Source organism: Pleuronectes platessa, chromosome 19 (genome assembly GCF_947347685.1).
Source record: "Pleuronectes platessa chromosome 19, fPlePla1.1, whole genome shotgun sequence".
Lineage (NCBI taxonomy): Eukaryota > Metazoa > Chordata > Actinopteri > Pleuronectiformes > Pleuronectidae > Pleuronectes > Pleuronectes platessa.
This window is the reverse complement of record NC_070644.1, coordinates 18,406,604-18,426,553: the sequence shown is the minus strand read 5'-3', so window position 1 is coordinate 18,426,553 and position 19,950 is coordinate 18,406,604. Positions and strand designations below refer to the sequence as shown.

Genomic DNA, 19,950 nt, shown 5'->3' with positions numbered 1-19,950 from the left:
ACAAGACCCCCCCCCCCCCCCCCTCACGGATCCTGACCCACCTCAGGCTGATCCGACCCGGGTGTGTCTAACATCTTGGGGTCCAGTTTGTGTTCTTTCCTCCTGATCCATAGCCATCAGCTTTTAAAGGTTATACACCCGCTCTCTACTACCACTAGATGGCGCACTCTGACCCAAACTGAGGCATCGATAGCCACAGTTTCAAACCATGACTGCCTCAAGGTGCAGGAATAAAGTTCCTCAACTTACACAACTTCCTCTTCCTCTGCTTGTTGCTGCTCCTGTTTGTGTCGGACCCTCTGTCTTAGAGGCTTTGTTGTGCAGTGTGTGTGTTTTTTGACGTTTTTTCTTACAAATTCACACGGAGGAGTTCACGTGCACGAACCTGCACATGCAAAAAACAGATCTGTTGTGTTAATGTTCAAAAGGTTGCCTACAGCCTTCATCTTGTTGTCTGTGAGCAACGTGGCTGTTTCATACATCAGCCACGTTATGAGGCAACAATGCTGCAATATAAAAATATAAAAATTTATGAATGAAAACGAGTTCTAGTTGGTTAGTTCTACTTTATTTCCCATTAAAAATTATCTTGTGGGTCAAACTGTATTTATATGCAACAGTAAAGTTTGCCAAACGACGCATAAACCGACAATTGGAACAATTACCGTTTTTACAATCCACAAATACATTCATATTATTGTTTAAATACCCGTTGAGATTAAATATAATAAGAATATAGTGCACTCTTAAGTTGCAGACACAGTCTTTAACAAATGAAGCTTTGTCTTTTTCTTAATCCTCCTCCTCTCCGGCTGCAGCTCTGCATGCACACGCCTCAAATCAGCTTCCAGCTTTACTTCCTCCTCTCTCTCTTCCTGTCTTCCTCTCAGCAGCCTCCTGCGCCTCCTACAACTTCTCCTTCCTCAGTCCACAAGGCCTCAACTTCTCCTCCACTCAGACCTCAGCTCCCTTCTGGTCAGGTACCGGATTCTTTGTTTTTTGTTTTTTCCTGTCTTTTCCTTGCTCCTGGCGCCTTCCCACACCTAGCCGCCTGTAATTTCACAATAAGCCTCTCGGCCTCATCACTCGATCTCCTCGGTGCTGTTTCCAATAACGAGGACTTTTCAGTTCTTTCCCTGGAATGACAGTCCCTCATTAAATCCAGAAGAGAAAAGCTATTTCCTTTCCCCTTAATGAAACAACTCGTCCCTTCTCATCACGCTCATTAGTGACGATGCAGTGGCACAAGAAACATGGAGGCAGACGTCCTCCCTCTGTTCTCTGCTAATTACTAATTATATGATCAGCATTACCTTCCCGCCCAGGTCCCTCACGCACAGAGATTGTTATTAAACTCCATTACTAGTGATTAGGGTTGCAAAGGGGCAAAACATTTCCGGTAAATTTCCGGCAACTTGCCACGGGAATATTAAGCTTGGGAATTTTGAGAATTTAGAAAAAAAAAATTATACGCCAAATAAACGCTGAGCAATAAAGATGCACGTTGAATTTCAACCCTCCGCTGTGCATTCTTCAATCATATGCAAAGATAATTCCCAGCATCCTGCACACTACATCAGGGCTATTGAGGCCTGCTGTAGTGTGCAGGACTAGTCAGGTAAGTTTCGATGATATTACTGGGGAAAATATATTAACATTCTGATTGAGGATGGTTCATCTGTTCATCTAGCCTATTTCTATTCATTTATCCATCAATTGTAAAATATTTTTAAAGACTATTCCAATTATTTGGCCAACTATTTATATCTCTAGCATTGCATTAGTGTTTTTTTACAAGCTTTTTTTCTCATCTTATTCTACAGAACAATGCCACGTGCACTCTCTCATGTGTGGAGACATTTCACCTCAGCCAATGTAGAAGGAAAGGCTGTGTACATTTGCAAATATTGTGCAAAGACCTATGACAAGAATGACACAAAGATGCAGAAGCATATAGTCAACTGCCCAAAGTTTCCTCAGGGCTCAAATCAGCCTATGACAAAACAAAATGTTTATATTTACACACACAATGTCCAGTTTATTCCCGTTAATTCCCGTGGAAAGTTTCCAACTTTGAATATTCCCGGAATTTTGCAAACCTACTAGTGATTAATACCTTCAGTTGCTGCATTGTATCAACAAAAAAAAGCTGGATATTTGGTCTTGTGTCTGGTTTGAGTCTCCGTCTCTTCTGTTCCCAGTGTTCACTCCGCGGGTGGTCAGCTCGGCCGTGGCCCGGTACAACTTCGCGGCGCGGGACATGAGGGAGCTGTCGCTGAGGGAAGGAGACGTGGTGAAGATCTACAGCAAGATCGGAGGAGACCAGGGCTGGTGGAAGGGAGAGGCCAACGGACGGGTGAGTGTTCACCTGATGTGGAAGCTGCTGTTTTCTTTAAGTTACGTGTCAGAAACCTGGATTTATGCCTTATACCCTCAAAAGTATCCGGGTCCTCGAGTGTCTGGATTCAATAATTGAACTGAGAAGCTCTTCTTGAAGCAGGTGGTGGAGACAATAAAGTCAAAGCCCGGCTGCTGGGAAATGCTCCACTTCAAAGACTGGCAGTAAAAACTGGATGGGAATTCAGCTTTTTTTATTCCAGGACTGTTTCTACTTCAGGGTGTAAAAAAAAATTTGGCGGTGTTAATGTGAAGCTTTGCAGCATGAAAGAGAAGAGAGTGCATCCTCTCCACTGTTGTACTGGTGCCCAGCAGCTAAACCAGACTGTCTGGTGCTGGAGCCACTGTTGAACCAGTAAACTGAATTAAAGTCCAGTCTGTGTGTGGATGGTGGAGAATGTTAAACTGACTGTAATATTCAAGGAGTGCTCAACAACAGATTGATCTATCTTCCATTTTAACTCCAATTTATTACTATTCCTCAGTGACTCCTAATTTTTATAATCTTATTTCATTTCACGATTTATTAACTGGGTTTTATTACCATCTTATTTTCCATTGATTTCCTACGTTTGTATTAATCGCCATAAAGCCCCAGGAGCTGTATTTCATATATTAAAGGTGGTTATTAATAAAATATGGTGTCAAAATGATCTTATAATATCCGCATAAAAGGGAGAATAATTTTCCTCTATGTGAGGTTCAAATAGAAAGATAGATAGATAGATAGATAGATGGATACTTTATTAATCCCGTGGGAAATTCAGATCATCCAGTAACTTGTACACTTAACAAATCACTGACATACATAATTACATAAATCAAATATGGAGAACATATTTAAAGATACAGGAATGGAATGAAATGATGTGATTCTGTCAGTGTCCGGTAGGAAAGTGTTCTTGTGCTGCTGGAGTGGATAGTACAATAAAATATAAACTGTATATATATAAAAACAGCAGAAAAAAAATATATATATATATACAAATATCTAAATATATAAGAATATGTAGTGGTAAAGCACCTGTATCACAAAAACCTTTGGGTATAAAGTTGAAATAATCAATAATTAGCTTTGCAGATAAGGTTATTTTTATCCCTCTTTACAAAAACTTCTTGCCACAAATTTGAAAACAGAAGAAATATTGAATATTCATTAATATTTCCTCGGTTTGCTCAGGACTCACTTCACCACTGCAACAAGTAAGAGCAGCCATTGCCTAGCAACAGCTGGAGTAGAACTTAAAGTAACTCTCAAGTATTTTATTATTCTGAACGGGGACGAGGCTGCTGCTGCTCGGCCCTCAGCCAATCAGAGCGCAGGATTCTGCAGTCCAACGCATCCGAGCGGTGATTATCTGCGTGCACGTTAAAAAAAGCCTTTAAATGAACCCATCTGTTGTTTACATCTGATCACATGAAGATGTTTATGTCTCTTGGTTATTTTCTGTTTCAGATCGGATGGTTTCCTTCAACCTACGTGGACGAGGAGGGGGGGCAGTAGAGCTGGGATGTCAGCCGGGCCTGGCTCCTTCTCTTTAAAAAAAAATCAGGAACCATCTTCTACCTGCTGTTCTCAGAGGAAGTGACTCTCCCCCCCAGGAAAAAGGACACGAGGAACAAAGAGAACTTCTTCTTTGTTTTTGTTTTTCTGCTGTTTGTCTTTTCCCTGATGGATCCTCGTGTCCCAGCGTCTCCGTCCCGCTTGTCTTTCTTCGACCAGCTTTGCTTTTTTCGGTTTTGTCCTTTTTACGCGGGACGTCCTGTTTAACCCCGTGTACAGGAAGGAAGAGAGAAAGTGTTTGTCTCAACTGCACAGACGGACGATTGGAAAAAGCTTTACTATGAAAAGGACGCCCCCCCCCCCCCCTTTTTTTGTTGCAGGTCTATTGTGAGGTGAAATAATTGTACAGTATAGATAATTTATTGAATAGAGATTATTATCATTACGGATGATTATTGTGGGGACGTTGATTTTTTTTTAGCAGCAGCAAAAGAATCAGATGAGAAAAACAAAAAAAATGAGAAAAGACATAAAAGACAAAGACGGACGTTTTCATGTGGAGAGACTTTTTGCCTTAGTTGTCATGGTGATGCCTTGTGGGCTGACACCAGTGGAGGGAATCAACTTTGTTTTTACTTCTCCATGTGTGCATGTGCCCACACACACACACACAGACACACACACAGACACACACACACACACACAGAGCCGACCAATGTACAGTACGGTGCCTTTTGAAGAATGGTCGTTGCATATTGAGCCTCAACATCAGCCAGTAAAGAACTTTGCCTCCCTCCCACCCCCCCACCCCCCCGCCCCTGGAACACAACGTCTGTCCGAAAAAAAAAAAATGGAGGGCGGAGGCACTTACACAGCAAAGCGGAGGGGTGGGGGGGGGGGGGGCTGGGGGGGCAGTTGATTGCCTCCTGAGCCCTGGAAGAAGAAGATGGTGAAGCATTTAACGCGTCCGAACCGGAGGCTGGACGGACTCTCAGAGACTTGTGGAGGGTTTTTATAACCGACAACAATCACACACACACACACACACAGACAGACAGACACACACACACTGTTCACACCAGTCTCAGCGTCCCAAGGGTGCAATCAGCCGGAATGCGCAAAAAAGGGAATCATCCAGACATTCCACTCGACAACCACTCAACACTTTAAAACAAAACTCTTCGTCGTTCTACTTTTGTTTTTTTGCACAGAATCAAGATGATTATTTTTTTTAGTTTTGAGAACTGGACCATTAAGTTGTTGTTGTTTGTTTGTTTTTCATTTGAAGCCAAATTCTGCCATGTTTTTTAATGTGTGCATGGATTTCTTAATGTGTTTTTTTTGTACCTTGCCTTATTTTTACAGATGATCAGGTGATGGGATTGTTTTCTCCTCGATTAGAGATTCATGGTTTTCACGCGTGTTGAATCCGCTCGGTGCTTTGCAGACTGATGAACATTAAACAGTGTCAACAAGAGTTTTTAAATCTGAAGCAAAACTGTTTGTGCTAATAATTCATATAAAGTCCACAGAAGGAGCCCTGGTGACTTTGGGAGTTTCTAGTGGGGGGGGGGGCAGTGCTCAGTGTTTGCATTTAGAGGCTTTAATACTTTTTTCACTGATTCACAGACTACAGTGGTTTTACATACAGATTCCCTCAGATAGACTTTTTAATGAGTTCTATAGATATTCAATTGTCTAGTCTTTAAAAGGTGAGTTCATTAATTTCACATTTCCATTCCAGGAACAATATATTGACCTACTTCTTACATTTTAACCTTCAATTCTTCCACCCGCACATTTCCAGCCTCGATAGTCATTTTACTACGTTTCCCAAAAAACACATGAAAAGAAAAAGTAGGATTCGCTATTTTCATAAAATGAAATGTCCAAAGCATCAAAGTGTTCAGGCTGAGAAATAAAGAGCAAACACTGAGCTCTGAATCACAAACACTTCCCCCCCTCGAGAAGCACAAAGTCCTGGGGGTAGTGTGGTGTGGTCGGGGGGGTGGGGGGGTTCTAAACGCTGTTTATGTAGTGGACAAAAACCCATCGCATGTGACTGTTGCTCTGTCGACTCCTGTCAGTACGTCCTTGGAAAAAAAAGTACTTCATTGTGTACATTACTTTTTTTTTTTTGAAAGGTTGAGTATTTCCAAATGAGGTCTATCATGAAATAAATATTTCTCTTTTGTTTAAAAAAAAAAAGGACGCTGGTTTATTTTTAATGTTTTTATTGCAAATTATAGAAACATTTTGACCAAAAGAAATCAGAATATAAAATGTAATAACTTCATTGTTTAGCACTAGAAGAAAAACTTCTTTTAAATAACAAATGTTCACATTGCACAGCTCTGAGTTCAGTTCATGAAACTTCCCAAACTTTCTCGACTCTTCTCTTCAATGAAGCAGATTTTCCTCAGTTTGGTTCAAACTGCTTTTCCATTCCTGTCGTCATATTCAACTGGTTTGCTTTTGACTGGTGTGGAGCAGGAGGGTGGATGTGTTGGTCCTTCACTCAAAGAGCTCACTTCAGTCCCACCCACACCCCCACCCCCACCCCCACCAACGGGAATGTAGGTCGCCCGTTGGTGCTGACGGACAGTCCGGCTCGAGTGGCGACTGGCAGGACGGCTCTCAGGAGGCGGGACATCCTCTCTGTTTGAAATCAGAACAACCATGTCAGAGGATTTCAGTTCTGATAAAATGGGTTATGAGGCAAATTCAGCAGCTGAGTTTATGGAATGTGTATTTTTTTTTTTTATCTAATTTTGCTTCACTGACCATCATGGACATGAGCTGTTTCTGTAAAATACCTCATAACACAGATTTCCAAAGCGATGGCACTTCAAAAACTAATAAAAAGTCAAAACCCTATTTGTGATGATATTAAAATAGAGAAAAATGCATAAGCTCATATTTTAGAGGCTAGAACCAAACATGGAATCAAGTTTTATTGATTCATTTCCTTTCAGAAGACCTGTCATGCAGTCAGCTAAACAGGCGATAATATTATATTCATCAGCATAAAACTACAGTGTTTACAATCAGGGATATCTTTCCTTGACTGATGGCAAATGTTTCTGGTTAACACTTTTTAAAATTGATCAAACTGCTGGTACGACTCATTCGTGTAAGTTAGACTTTGGACATCAGGCTTTTGGCAGATTCAATATAGTTTATCTCGATATCTGAGTTCATGAAATCTAATAAGTTATAAGTTATAAGTTGCTAGAATTGGTGCATAATGTTAGTTTGTTTTTTTAACGACATGTTTTGGGAAGAACCTCGATCCGAGATGTTCTGCTTGAATCCATATTCAACACAGTGGATGTTAGAGCCATGATGTCTCCCTGTAGTTGAGCAGCAGACGTCTCTGTTGTCTTTGCTCGTCCCCGTCCCCACCTCCACTGAGACCTTCACTTCCCCCCCCCCCCCCCCCCCCCCCCCCGGTGCTGCTTTCAGCCAGGAAACACTGACAAGCACACAATACAATCTCCCCTCGTCAACGCCGCTGCCAGCATCCGAGCTCAGGAGCTACTTTGCATTCTGCATTCACGTAACTTTGCAGCAGCAGCAGCTCTGACCCACTCCTCTGTCGAAGGAACAACTGCACAACACACAACACACAACACACAACACATCCCCTTTGGCATTTTTCCACCCTGTGCAGGCCGAGGACTCCGATTTCTGCTGGTTAAGGGAATAAATTTGTGTTTTTTAAAGATGAAACTGTGCCTCGAGTCTCTTGAGCCTGTGGTTGTTGGGTTGTTGGGTTGTGTGTGTGTGTGTGTGCGTGTGTGTGTGTGTGTGTGTGTTTGTGTGTGTTTGTGTGTGTGTGTGTGTGTGTGTTGCAGGGAAACGAGACAGGACTGAGCTCTGAGCGAAGATGTGTTCGACACCAAATCCAAATCGAAGTGGACATGAATTAGTCTCTGAACTTTTAGGGGAGGCACATTCCCACGCATGTTTGGTGCTGCACGATATTAGTCCTACATTATATAAGATTGTTCTGGAAACGATTTACATTGAAAACAAATTGAACTTTTTCCCTCTTAGTTTCGATGCTCCTCTGAAAGTCTCTTTGCTGCTTCCACGAAAACTGTCAAATCCACTTTCCCAGTTGTTTCAACATCTAATTATTGCAGTGTCATAAATATTTGTTAACAACACATCAAAAGATTGTGTGCAATGTGAAAGTTGGAGGTCAACACACTCATTAACAGTAGTTACCATAAACACCCCCACAGCCCGTCTATGTTGCCCCCTAGTGGCCAGAAAATCCGTTGATGCAGCTTTAACAAAGCCAGTTCGCTCGTATAAAACAAGATTCAACACTACTGCAGATCATTTTGAATTGGATAAAGAAAATTATAAAACCATCCATCCACACGACCTTCATTTTGATAAAATATCTCCGTCCAAACGTGCACACCGGGCCAGTAGGTGGCGATAAAGTCTACACATTTTTTCAAACATCTGCACTTTGGAAGTTGTTTGTAAACATCTCTGCTCCTAATAAGTTAATATGTCAAAAAACTGAGTTAAAAAAAAATGCTTTTGCTTCTACGTGAGTTTAGAAGCTGTCGTCAGATTGTTTATCCATCGGAGCTCATTTACAGTCGGGTTTCTACTCTTAACGTTTCGGTCCTGAGTCTCAGCTTGAGTCTTATTTTTCTCACTGTATTTTTTTATTTTAGATCTAGGGAGCGGAGTATTTGAAGTGATATAATGCTCTGTGTGACTCATCCCTGAACTTCTCAAGCTGCACTGTTTACTTTGAAAAGCAGTAAGTGACAGATGTGAGAGGCTCCGGTGCCGTGAGTCTCACATTATTACGCTTCACCGTCTCTCTCCACAAAGTCGTGTTCCTGTGAGGAGAGTTTAACTCCCGTCTATCGCTGACGTGGAGACGGACTGTGGCCCTCGATGCGATTCTGTCTCCTGCACCCAACACCGTCCTCCCACTCTGACGCTGCCCCCAGTTCCACATCAGCTTTAAAAGCCTGTGGGCTGTTTTCAACTGCTTGTGAACCACGGCTCCAAGAACATTTCAGGAGACAATGTTTTTTATGCAAAAGCAGAAATCCTCTCAGACGTGTCAGGACGGGAGGTCGGCTGCAGAACATCCCCCCCCCCCCCCCCGGAGCAGCTCAGGATGGGGTATCCCCGTTTCCCCTTCTAGGTCATCAGTGGACTGGGATGTGCATTAAACCAGTAGCTCCTCTTAGAGGCAAGTGGTTATCGCCCAGATTGATGCTCGACTGGAATCGCTGTCTTGGAGAGCCATGCAACAAAAGTTACGATTTGTTAGAGCAAGTTGTTTCAGTGAGTGGCGTGATCATCGCCATCATTACCATCTGACATCAGCCGCCTTGCCAGAGAGAAGCCGATTCAGTGAGAGGTTCTGATTGAGCTTTAGATCGATACCTCTCAGGTCTTTCTGTGAAAAATGGTCAAATTGTTCTCACAGGTTTGATTTGTGAGTTTTAAAGGTTGTAGGTGGATTCAGTTTCTGCTGAAGACAGCCAGGCTGAGTGCTTCCCTCCATTTCTGCTTTCAATGCAAAGCAAAGCCACTTTCTTGTATAAGAAAAAAACTTATTTCCCATCATTTCAAACTTTTGAGATCCAGCTGTGTTTACTCGCTTTTCCTTCTGCTTCCAGAATTTAAGAATTCATCAAAACACAGACTTTGATTTAACTCTGTTATTCTTTCCTTTTAGATAAATATAAAAAGTAATTACTTTGACCTGCTGTGGTGTGAGGTAGTGCTGTTATTTACTGAGTGTTTGAAATGCCACTCTCCACAGAAACTGTATAATTGCCGTAAAAGTCTCAGACGAGAAAACCCGGGAGAGTTTGTTGACACTCGAGAGTTTCTCCTGATCCAAACTCCGACGATCAACAAACAGAGAAGAGTTTGAAACTTTTAATGAATCTCACTCACGCTGTTCGACTGAGCGTACTGCAGAGATGATGTTATTTATGTCAGTGGTTATATTTGCATCAGCGTACCTGAAGAAAATCAGTTTGCTTCTGCACTTCATCTCACAAAACCTTGAGTTTCCTGCAGCTTCTCATCAAATTGCTGTTCACAGGGCGAGGAACTCGAAATTCAGACGACGCTCTCTGCATAATGAAGTGTGTCGATAAACGTGGAGGAATGAAATGAAATCACTACATTAGTAAGAGTAGTATGTTTTGGGGAGTGTAGACCTGAATAAAATATATCTTTTTCTATTTAAACCTTTTCTTTTATTCGCATTTCTCTTTCCTGGGTTTGATTTAAGTGAAGTGTTTGGCTCTATTCTTAATTGAAAGGCTTTTTTAAGTGTTTTGTGCTGTATCTTCTTTTTACTTAAAGGCCAAACCACCTAATTACTTCTGCTTCTCTTATGCACATATACAAAATCTACCACTGCACAAAACACAGTTTCATCCTAATGTTCATATCCTTTAATCTGAAGGAGGCAGGAGCTTCTTCCTCTCGGGACTTGTTGCCGAAGAAGACGAGCAGAAACCTGCCAACACACAGAATGTGTAGATCTTCTTTTTTCTTTACCTCCCTTCATTAGCTTCAGATATCGAACCACAGAATGTTCCGTGCTCTCTCTGCTGCAGCTGCCGGTGTCTGTACCTGATCTCATTGGAGAATTCCTTCTCGTGGCGGAATCTGCCGCTCGCCTTCCAGTAGAGGAGCCCGATGAAGAGCAGCAGGATGAGGATGAGGAGCAGGGAGCCAACGACGGTGCCGACGATCACCGCCGCTCTGTTCGGAGCTGGAAGGTCAGGGTGAAGAACAATTAATCACTGAGAAGAATAAGTTGTACTCTTATGTTTTATTGTCTGGTGTAGAAGAGCCTTTAGAGTTATGTCCCAAATTAATGATCACATTTGAAACAGGAGCATTTAAGAAGGCTCCTTCATCCGACAGATCCTTCTTGGGGCCGATCTATCCCAGAATTCATTGCACTTGGATGACACTTTGCTGAACTTTGACCTGCGACACTTGCATTTGTGTTTTTGTGATTGTGTCATAAGTTACCATTGTGTGTAAGTGCAGCTCTGTTGCTAGGTGAAAGCAGCTATGAATTGAGATACAGAGATTTTCTTCTCACAACTCAACGACAACTGAAGATTGTATTTCACCAAATCTGCTTATTTGCCTCCTATAAATCCCTATTAACCATCTTGCAGTCTCGTTTGTTTCGGTTTGTTTCCGAGCTGCAGCGATGGAACCTCTGCACCTTGCACTCGAAATGAACCCTAACCTTAACGAATGATTCCTCCCCCCCCCCCCCCCCCCCCCCCCCCCGCTAGGTGCCAACAAATCTGAACCCGGAGTTATGGACTCGACGAGATGTAAGATCTGCTCCACGGATCACCACGCACACAAAGACAAACTCAATTTATGGATTTGTACAATCCTAGCGCGCTTGTTTGAGTCCGGAGATGATTTATTCTGTGGTGGTGCAGTGAATCAGCGGCTGTTCTTCTCCCCCCCCCCCCCTACAGATCCCTGGTTTCTGAGCCGTTCACAGGTTTCTTCTCTACATGAAGAAACCAGGACTGTCCTCTTTTTGAAAGGGATTTTCTCTGAGGTACAGTCGTGCTTCTATTTATATTCAAAACAGGAAGTGGCTCTAATCAATTCATCCATTTGTGTTGCTACGCCTCATGAAGCCGTGAGGCAGGAGAATGATTCTAACATCATTGTAATCCAGAGCGACTCCACATCAGGAAGTTAAATGATGACCAGCTCCTCCTCTGTGAATGAAGCTGCTTCTTCTCCATTGACCTTTGACCTCCTGCCTGAACGACACAATGAGGAGGATTCACCGATGTTTCTGAGCGCTGCCGTTAAAACCTGATTGTGTGTGTGTGTCTGTGTGTGTGTGTGTGTGTGTGAAGTGGATCAGTGAGGAGGATTTGGCACTTCTACAAAGAGCGGAGGATGAAATCTAGTTCCTCCGTGACCACGTGTGTGTCGTGCACGCTCATGCAGGGGCGTGCGTCCACCCCCCCCCCCCCCCCCCCCCTTACGTTTGTTAGCTTGCAGGTTGATCCGGCAGCGCTCGGCTCCCACAGCATTGTTCACCTCACAAAGGTAGAATCCTGCCAAGCTCTGCGAGTGGTTCCTGATTCTCAGCTCGCCGGTCACACAGTCTGAGAGAACATGCAAAACGCCCACGGACACGGATTAACACACACGGAGAACATACTGTGCTGCACATGCAAGAGCCTTAATCTCCTCCGATTGGTTTATACGTGTGGAATAATTCAAGTGTGACATTCTCCAGGTTTTGTTGTGTGTCTGGTTTTAATTAACTTTCTATCCGTTCGTGCAGAAGGACGTTGATCAAAGGATTTTGTGTCAAAAACAACTCAGGAAATGAGTCATGAAAAGGAAAGTGGGAGAAAATGCCTCTAAACTGGTGATTGTCAACATTCCCAGTTTCAATTTCATCATTATTTCACCTGGATTTTCCGATTATCTTGAATATTTTCTCATTTCAATAATCAGAACAAACACTTATCCCTTCTCTTTCAAAAAAACATTCTGTACCCTGCAAAAGATCATTGAGTTTTGTAAACACACACGGACTCACAAACAAACACACACGTTCATCACGTTGTGCAGTAGCATGGTGACGTCAGCAGAGGTCACACTTACCCTGTGTGGCTGTATCAGGGATGGGGCCCTCGCTCTCTCTCCTCCACGAGTATGTGAAGGGGGCGGAGCCTCGTGCAGACTGACAGTGCAGAGCCACAGCTTCCCCCTGCAGCTGCCCCCCCTCCACCCAGCACTTAGGCACAGACGGCTTCACTGTAATCACAAGGCAAAGGGGACAAGCTCTTTTTTTATTTGAGCTGCAATGTCAGTTCTGTCTCTCAAGCGTCGGCTACAGATGAACAGCTCCAGGATGAAGTGGGAGGAAACGTTCAGACACTGGCTCCCACAGCAGGAGGAAGCATCGTATAGGTGGAATGTGATGGGAAGAAACATTTTAAGCATCTAGAATTCAAAAAATGCTATATTATACACGAGTTAACTAAATAACAAGCCTTTATTCTACATCATTAATGTGGAAATCAATGTGGAACGAAAGCTTGAAGAGAAGATGAGACAGAAATATGCACTTTGAACATAAACTGCTGCGTTAAGATTGCTTGTTAACAAAAAATTGTATATTATTATCAATACATCCATTGTTAACAACCAATATATGTATGTATAGGAATATAACATTAAAATTCACAATGTTAAACTGGCTGAAGAACTTTAAAATTATTAACACAATCATCAAAAACAGCAAACAACTCAAGTGGATGAAATAGCCTCCTAGCTAATTAGTTGCTATGCTGACTTCCTGTGGCACAGTGTGTGTGTCGTCTGTTCAGAACACAACTTTCTTTTGTCCCTGCAACACATTGTAGATCAAGGCGGTTGTCATGGGAAGGAACGAGGCCTTGAACCCAACACTGTGTTGTGGTGAAAACGTGAAAGAGAAAAGAAGCCGGTCTGTCCACGTCGATAACGTTTTGCTCGATACTCAAAGACTCCGAGGTTTGTTTGAGCTTCAAACATTTCACGCTGCTCTCGATTGACACTGCAGCAGAAAGGAAAACAAAGAAATCTTCCCTTCCATTCATTAGCACATTTCCATTTTCATACGACGACAACGAGCAGGACTGTGTTTTGCTTTCAGCCTGAAAACAGCTGTTGCCCATCTAGCTGCTGTATGAGGCTCTGGTTATTTATCAGTCGGCTTCAGGGACGTGATTTCATCTCATTCAAGGTTCTTAGGAAATAATTTAGCCCCAACAAGTCTGTTATATGTGTGAAGAGCTTCTCTCGTCGTGACAGCCACTCAGAGCACTTTGCATCGAGGTTCACATGCAGCCGATTTGCTCACTTAAGTGCCACAGGAGCCAGGAATCAAACTACCAACCCTACAATCAGTGGACGACCTCCTGAACCACAGCCAGCCTCTTATCCCACTGATAATACAGAACTATTGTGTCTTTAAATCTAATTCATCTAGAAAAGGATTTGCTGAAGAAGATAAATAATCAACATTTACAAAGTGCTTTTATGTGAAGTTGTTATTTTGAAGTTAAGAAGTTACATTTGGTCATATTCGGCTGTTTGGGTAATTTTGAAGTGGAAAATCTATTGAATAAGAATAAACACATGTCGTGACACTCATTAAAGTGAGTAATCAGATGTGTCTCCGACTGAAAACATCATGAATGTGAAATGTGAAAACACAATGGTTGACATTTTGCTTTCAGTGTAATTTCCTCGGAGAAAAAATAACCAAAAGGTTTTTAGTCATTAGATTTAATTCCTGTCAGCGTTCACGATGCAAAGAGGCTCGTGTGACATTAAGCTTAGTAAAAATGAAATGGTCGAGCGTTAGCGGGGAACTGACACAGAACTCTAATGTAGTAATGTAATCTACTTGTTGGTTTTAGCTATCAAATGAAATAAGTGAACCTTGAACCTTTGGATCGATCACCTGAAAAATCCAAAATTGACCCAAGAACATTCTTCTGTTGAGAACTTGAGATTCTTTTGTTTGAAATTGTTGTGTGTCTGTTGTGGACCTTTTTCAAAAGTCTTTCTGTTGTGCGGACTTTTTAAGTTGTGGCCTTGTGAAGCGAAGTATAAGATCTTAAGCCATTTGAAGACCGGCTGCATCACAGATGGTGCGACTACTAGACCGTCACATTTCCAACTCTCCTTCAAACACATTCCCTTCAATCCCAGAGAAGTGAAGGCTCCAGCTGGCGGCTCCTTCCTGGTCCCAACTTCTCCCAGGATTCATTGTGCTTCACCGATGAGCCACGAGACGCCCAATGCTCGAGTGTCACGCTTCAACTCAACCAAACAACAACGAGGAGAAACTCTGCAGCCTCTTGAGGTTTGTTCGTTCTTCATGTGAAGTATCTCCTGATCGAAATAGTCTCAGGGTTAGATTTTGTATATTTGACAATGTGCCTCATCCTCGTGTTCACCGAACCCGTCTCATTGCTGTTCTTCCTCGTGTGACCTCTGTATTTGGGTTCTGGGACATTTTCTTTGATCAATCATGAAACTCCCTTGCGAGAAGTGATATAATAAAAAGTCTTAAAATCCTAATAAATAAATGTGTAGATGAGGCGACCCCTCCTGCAACCGAGCGGCTGCTCCAACTCTTCAAACAAAGTAGGTTGGACGAGAATCAAATGAAATACTTCACTTTCATGATTATTCTCGAGACGGAAATACAGGGACAACAGTTTTTTCTGATGTACTTTCCCACTGAATACAATTCATGCACTTCATTTATAAGACATTTCTTTACAGAAGTTTATTTTACTGAACAAAATCTGACTGTTAAACGTGTTTTACCACAGCAGACACGTATCGGGCCATTAGCTTAGCTCCACAAAGATAAAAAAACCCTGAGTATAGCTACTTTGAAACATACAAATTGAGAAGCTGCATCTTTCCAGAGACCAGTACGTGTGACACCCAGCGCCCGGACTTACCCATCACCACCAGTGACACCTTGCGCGTGTCCACTCCAGGTGATTTCTTCACCTTGCACTGGTAGGTCGCACTGTGGGCAGGTGACAGAGCAGCGACTGAGAGTGAAGCGTCACCTCTCGAGGGGTCGGGGGTGGCGAAGCGGAGCCCGAGTGAGAGAGCGGCGTCACCGTGGACGTATTCGATGCCGCCGCTGTAGGACAGCAGCTGGAGGAAAAACAGGAAAACCAAAACATGATTAACAGCTGACTCTGAATTGTGCTTTTTTTAATTGATGTTGGTCAATTAAAGCCTTGATACTGAATCTAAAGAGTTCATGTGATGCTGAGGGTCCCTCACGGTGAGAAACCCACCAACGCTGCAGCTCCACTCGACTTTGTGGCGCCTTGTGGAAAACAAGCTCCGACAGATCCACTGTACACGAGATCACAGCCGCAGAATGTGTAAGATCTGACCTGTGTCCTCCTCTAATCATTGAGACCAAACCAGAGACAGGGAGGACATGAGGTGTTTGTTGGACTGACATTGAGCAGGAGGACAGAGGCTCGGCCCAGGTGAATGCTAATGCTACTCTCTCTAACTCGGGCAGTCGTCTGTAAATAAGAAAACTGTCTGAACACGTTAGCAAAAGTGCTCTACACCTCGTTTTTCAATTTCCTCTGCCCCCTAGTGGCCGGAAGTCAATTAGTGCAGCTCTAATTTATGCAGTGGTTTGATTAATTTGCTCACACACAAAAAAAGGACCTTGGAAGAACAACACATTTTAAGTGGTTTTGCTTTTGGTGCCAAGCATTCAATTTGCACAGGAATCAGTAACCTACACTGACCACTTGTCTCTCCTGGTATTGACTGATAAAGCGGCTGCTCCCTGAGGGCAACTTCCTCCTTTCAATCCCCCGACGCTAATCACCTACTTAGTTTAAAAAGGCGAATGGGATCAACAACTAATTTGAGGGGGAAATTGAAAAGGTCCCGGACTGAATTCTGACGTCTCAAACGAGCGGAGACTGACCCTGGATTCACCGGAACAAGTTTGTGTTGGGTTGAAAAGTGAAAAACATGAGCTCACTGGTTTGGTTTCCAGTCAGCTCATGGGATGTCATCTTCTCTTGAGACTAAGGTTTTATTTCTCTTATCCTCTTCGAGCTTTCTTACCATCCGATCTTTCTTCGTGGCGTCCGGACTGACCAGCGACCACTCGATGTCGAGGTCCCCGCTGTCAAAGGGGCTCAGCGTGTAGCCGCAGCCCAGAATCAAACCCTCGCCCTCTGCCTTCAGGACGAGCAGGGGGCCGGTGGATGTCACCTGCAGCCCTTGTGTGTATCCAGGGCCTACAGGGAATCAGAAACACACAAAGAGAGAGAGTGGGAAAGACATTTTTGTGACAGTACAGCACGAAGGGAATTCCCAAGGATGTAGGCGGACATGTTTCCGTGAGCGGCCGGACTGCAGGTCACAAAAACACAGAAGGAAACCGGGAGAGCAGAAATTATAGAGGGAGGAAAACAACTCATGAGCCAAAAACCATATCTGTCAAACCCAGTGGTGGTGCTGTAATGGCTTTGGCAAATATACTGTGCAGCCGCCGATAGAACTGGCACTGATGATTCCACGGCTGACGGAGGCAACCGGGTGAATGCAGGGGTAAACTGGAGCATTCTGTTCTCACGCTCACACCCTCTGGACGACGCCATCGTTCAGCTCTTCACGGTGAGAGAAGTGGAATCTGCTGTTTTTCACCTGAAGCAAAATCTGACTGAGCTGCTGCCTCCTCCCAGTCGGTGGAGACCAGACTGAAGACGGAGAGACGCCACAACACACAACCTGGGGAGATCCTCACCAGGGGAAGTCTCTGGAGCTGCTTTTTAACACATGCTCTGAACTCCACACGATCTCCTGACTTTCTGCAGAGCGGCTGAACGTGAGAACACAAACTTCCAGAGTGAGAGTTTCTGTGGACGAGTGGCGAGTGATGAAGACGTTGCTGAAACGTGATGGAGATGAAGATGCTTTTGTCTGCTGATCTACACCTGTCTGCATCAGATTGGAGAATCTGTGAAAGACAAACTCTGGAGAAAGTCCAGACCCAATCATGCTCAGTCTGAAATGTCTGAATACGGCTTAACTTAATGACTCAAGGCAACATCACTGACTGCAGAGGATTTTCCTGCTGAACATGAAATGATCATGAGTTTCTTCTCCTCAAGCTGTCGACTGTATCTCAACATATAACTCTTTAATGTAAACCTGGCCCCGGGGGTGAAAGCTGAGACTTTTTACATTTTAATGTAGAATCTGATCTTTTTATCTAACATGAAATCTACAGAAGCTCGGAGCCAAGTGTGGTTCACTGGATCTACTGGTGTTTTAATGGTTCTCACACGAGGTGTTCATTTCATTTTTCATTTTTTTCATTTCATCATTTTCCTCATTAAAACACTATTTGTGTAAATAACTGTGCTTTGCATTTATAGCAGTTTGTATTAGAGCACATTAAAGGAACTGTTGCCTGTATTTGTATTAATAAAACTAGTCGCTTGCACTACATGAAAGAGCTTACTACTAAACCTAGAAGTGCATTTGAATGAGAGCCACGGACACAAGTAAACAACATATGAGCTGAAATCCCTGGATCATTAGGGAGTCAACAGTCATCTGGGGACATCATCTCAACGCCTGATTGGACAGAACGTGAGCCCCATGGTAACGCTGGGGGAAATCTCAGAGGCCTCGAGCTCGGCGGTGTTCACCGGAGACGAGAGAAGTACACACAAGAAGATGCTGCGATCAGTGTTGTGTTATGAGATACAGTGGAGTAGATAACAGGGAGGAGGAGGAGGAGGAGGAAGACGAGGAGGAGGAGGAGGAGGAGGAGAAGGACGTCAGTGGGTTAGTGTGGTCTGGAATTGATCTGCCCGCGTGTTTGTATTCTTACCCGTGCTCAGGAGAGTCGCAGTGTGTAACAAGAAGCCAGAGATCCAGGGCAGGCAGCCGAGGCAGAGAGCTGGCAGCCGCCTGCAGCTTAGTCTCCACATAGTGCTGCTGCTCCTGCTCCTGCTCCTGCTGCTGCTCCTGCTGCTCCTGCTCCTGCTGCTCCTGCTCCTGCTGCTGCTCCTGCTGATGAAATTATTCAGAGCAGGTGGTCGGAAAAAAACACAGAAACATCCACCAACTGGGACTTTTCTTCAGTACAGATGTAATATTTTTGCAGAAGGATACAAACTGAAAAGCTACACATGCAGGCTGACGAGGAAGGTTTTAGAAATCCTACCTGAATGCAGACGCTACATCCAAACGGACTGGTAATGGAAAACAGAGGATAAAGCCGCTCCTCGAGCTGAACTCCTCCTCCAGCACCTCCTCGTTATCACAACGCTTCCTGGTTGGACGGCCGCTCCACTTGTTCTACCTGTTTGCCAGGACACTCCCCTGATAGAGCTTCATACAACTTCACCATGTGCTTTCTTTATACCTTTAATTGCCAACTTGCAAGACTAAAGTGTCAGCCAAGGCCCAAAAGTCCCCTCATAATAATATAGATTTTCACTGCACTAAAATTGCACAATACATGTTTCCTAAAATCTGCCTTTTTTATATATTTTTTTTAATTATTCTAAAGGGAAACCTCTGAAAACGTGAATAAGATTCCTCCTTGATCCGGATTCCCACCAAAATCACAAACAAAACAACAAACAGACGGGGATTAGAAAGAATTTTAAGTTATTTCTGCAGATAAATAAGATTACGATCAAATTTCATACAAACAATGAAGACACACTCGAGGAAATTAGCGCCCTGCTTCCTGCTTCACAATGCAAAGCAGTGTATTGTGAAGCAGGTGAAACTGGAGGAGCCGCCCCACAATGACTGAGTGTGAGAAACTCAGGTTGTTAATCTAACAGAAACCAAATTGTGCTGAAAGAAGAAAACACACAACTTCAACAGCTATTAACTCTTTTTATGCTTTTGTCAATTAAATGTCTTCATTTTTTCAGTGATTGATATTTTTTATGACGTTTTATTGGTTTTTGTCTTTAGGGCCGAGCCGACACAAAGTAATTAACTTGTCCAGTAGAGAAAATAAAGACAACGCTGCACAATGCAGCACCTCAGCAACAATCCTTCCTCAGGAAGGAGAGGGGAAGACAAAGAGAGAGAGGGAGGGAGAGCATGAGGTCTCAAGTGACAACAAACTGGTTGTTCAGCCAAAAAAAACACACACAAGCCGCCACAGTTTGTGTACCAGGATGTAGAGAGAATAAAAAAAGAAAGGACAAATGTTATCTGTGTGCCAGATCTGCGGGGAAGCAGCGTTTATAACCGAGGGACGCTGGAAGTATCCCTCAGCCGGAACGTGAGGGAAACGGATTAGCGACACCAGATAACGATCTTCATCTCCTCCGCTTGTATTTGAATCTCAACCTGGATTTTTCTCTTGTAGTCACAACATGTATATTTCAAGCTTTAGGCGATGCTGTTTTAAAAAATGTTGTGTTTTCAGCAGCTGAACT

The 19,950-nt window shown here is 43.4% G+C and overlaps 2 protein-coding genes across 6 annotated transcripts in view; one reads left to right on the top strand and one right to left on the bottom strand.

Moving 5' to 3' along the window:
* The window catches only part of vav2 (vav 2 guanine nucleotide exchange factor), a 178,052-nt gene extending 173,353 nt beyond the window's left edge, over nt 1-4,699 (top strand). For 4 of the 5 annotated variants that reach the window (XM_053411318.1, XM_053411316.1, XM_053411317.1 and 1 more), the window contains 2 exons: nt 2,202-2,356; nt 3,854-4,699. In XM_053411318.1, the coding sequence (XP_053267293.1) occupies nt 2,202-2,356; nt 3,854-3,901 (203 nt within the window). In that variant the 3' untranslated portion in view covers nt 3,902-4,699. Of the gene's footprint in view, nt 1-890; nt 981-2,201; nt 2,357-3,853 lie in introns of all 5 variants that reach the window. The other variant, XM_053411320.1, reaches the window with a different exon arrangement.
* Nucleotides 4,700-6,330: 1,631 nt separating this feature from the next.
* Nucleotides 6,331-17,133, bottom strand: vsig8a (V-set and immunoglobulin domain containing 8a). Its single transcript, XM_053410665.1, has 7 exons — nt 17,109-17,133; nt 16,595-16,770; nt 15,442-15,646; nt 12,578-12,730; nt 11,947-12,069; nt 10,541-10,682; nt 6,331-6,559 (listed from the first exon to the last, which is right to left on the bottom strand). The coding sequence occupies exons 1-7, from the start codon at nt 17,131-17,133 to the stop codon at nt 6,331-6,333; spliced, it is 1,053 nt and encodes a 350-aa protein (XP_053266640.1).
* Between the last annotated feature and the right edge of the window lie 2,817 nt (nt 17,134-19,950).

Excerpts from the sequence above, each read along its gene's own strand:
- vsig8a (XM_053410665.1), bottom strand. The coding sequence starts at position 17,133 with ATGGCGTCGTCCAGAGGGTGTGAGC. Across the intron at positions 16,771-17,108 it reads GTCGTCCAGAGGGTGTGAGC|GCCCTGGATACACACAAGGG; the intron begins GTGAGAACAGAA and ends GATTCCCTGTAG. Across the intron at positions 12,731-15,441 it reads GGTGTCACTGGTGGTGATGG|TGAAGCCGTCTGTGCCTAAG; the intron begins GTAAGTCCGGGC and ends TTGTGATTACAG.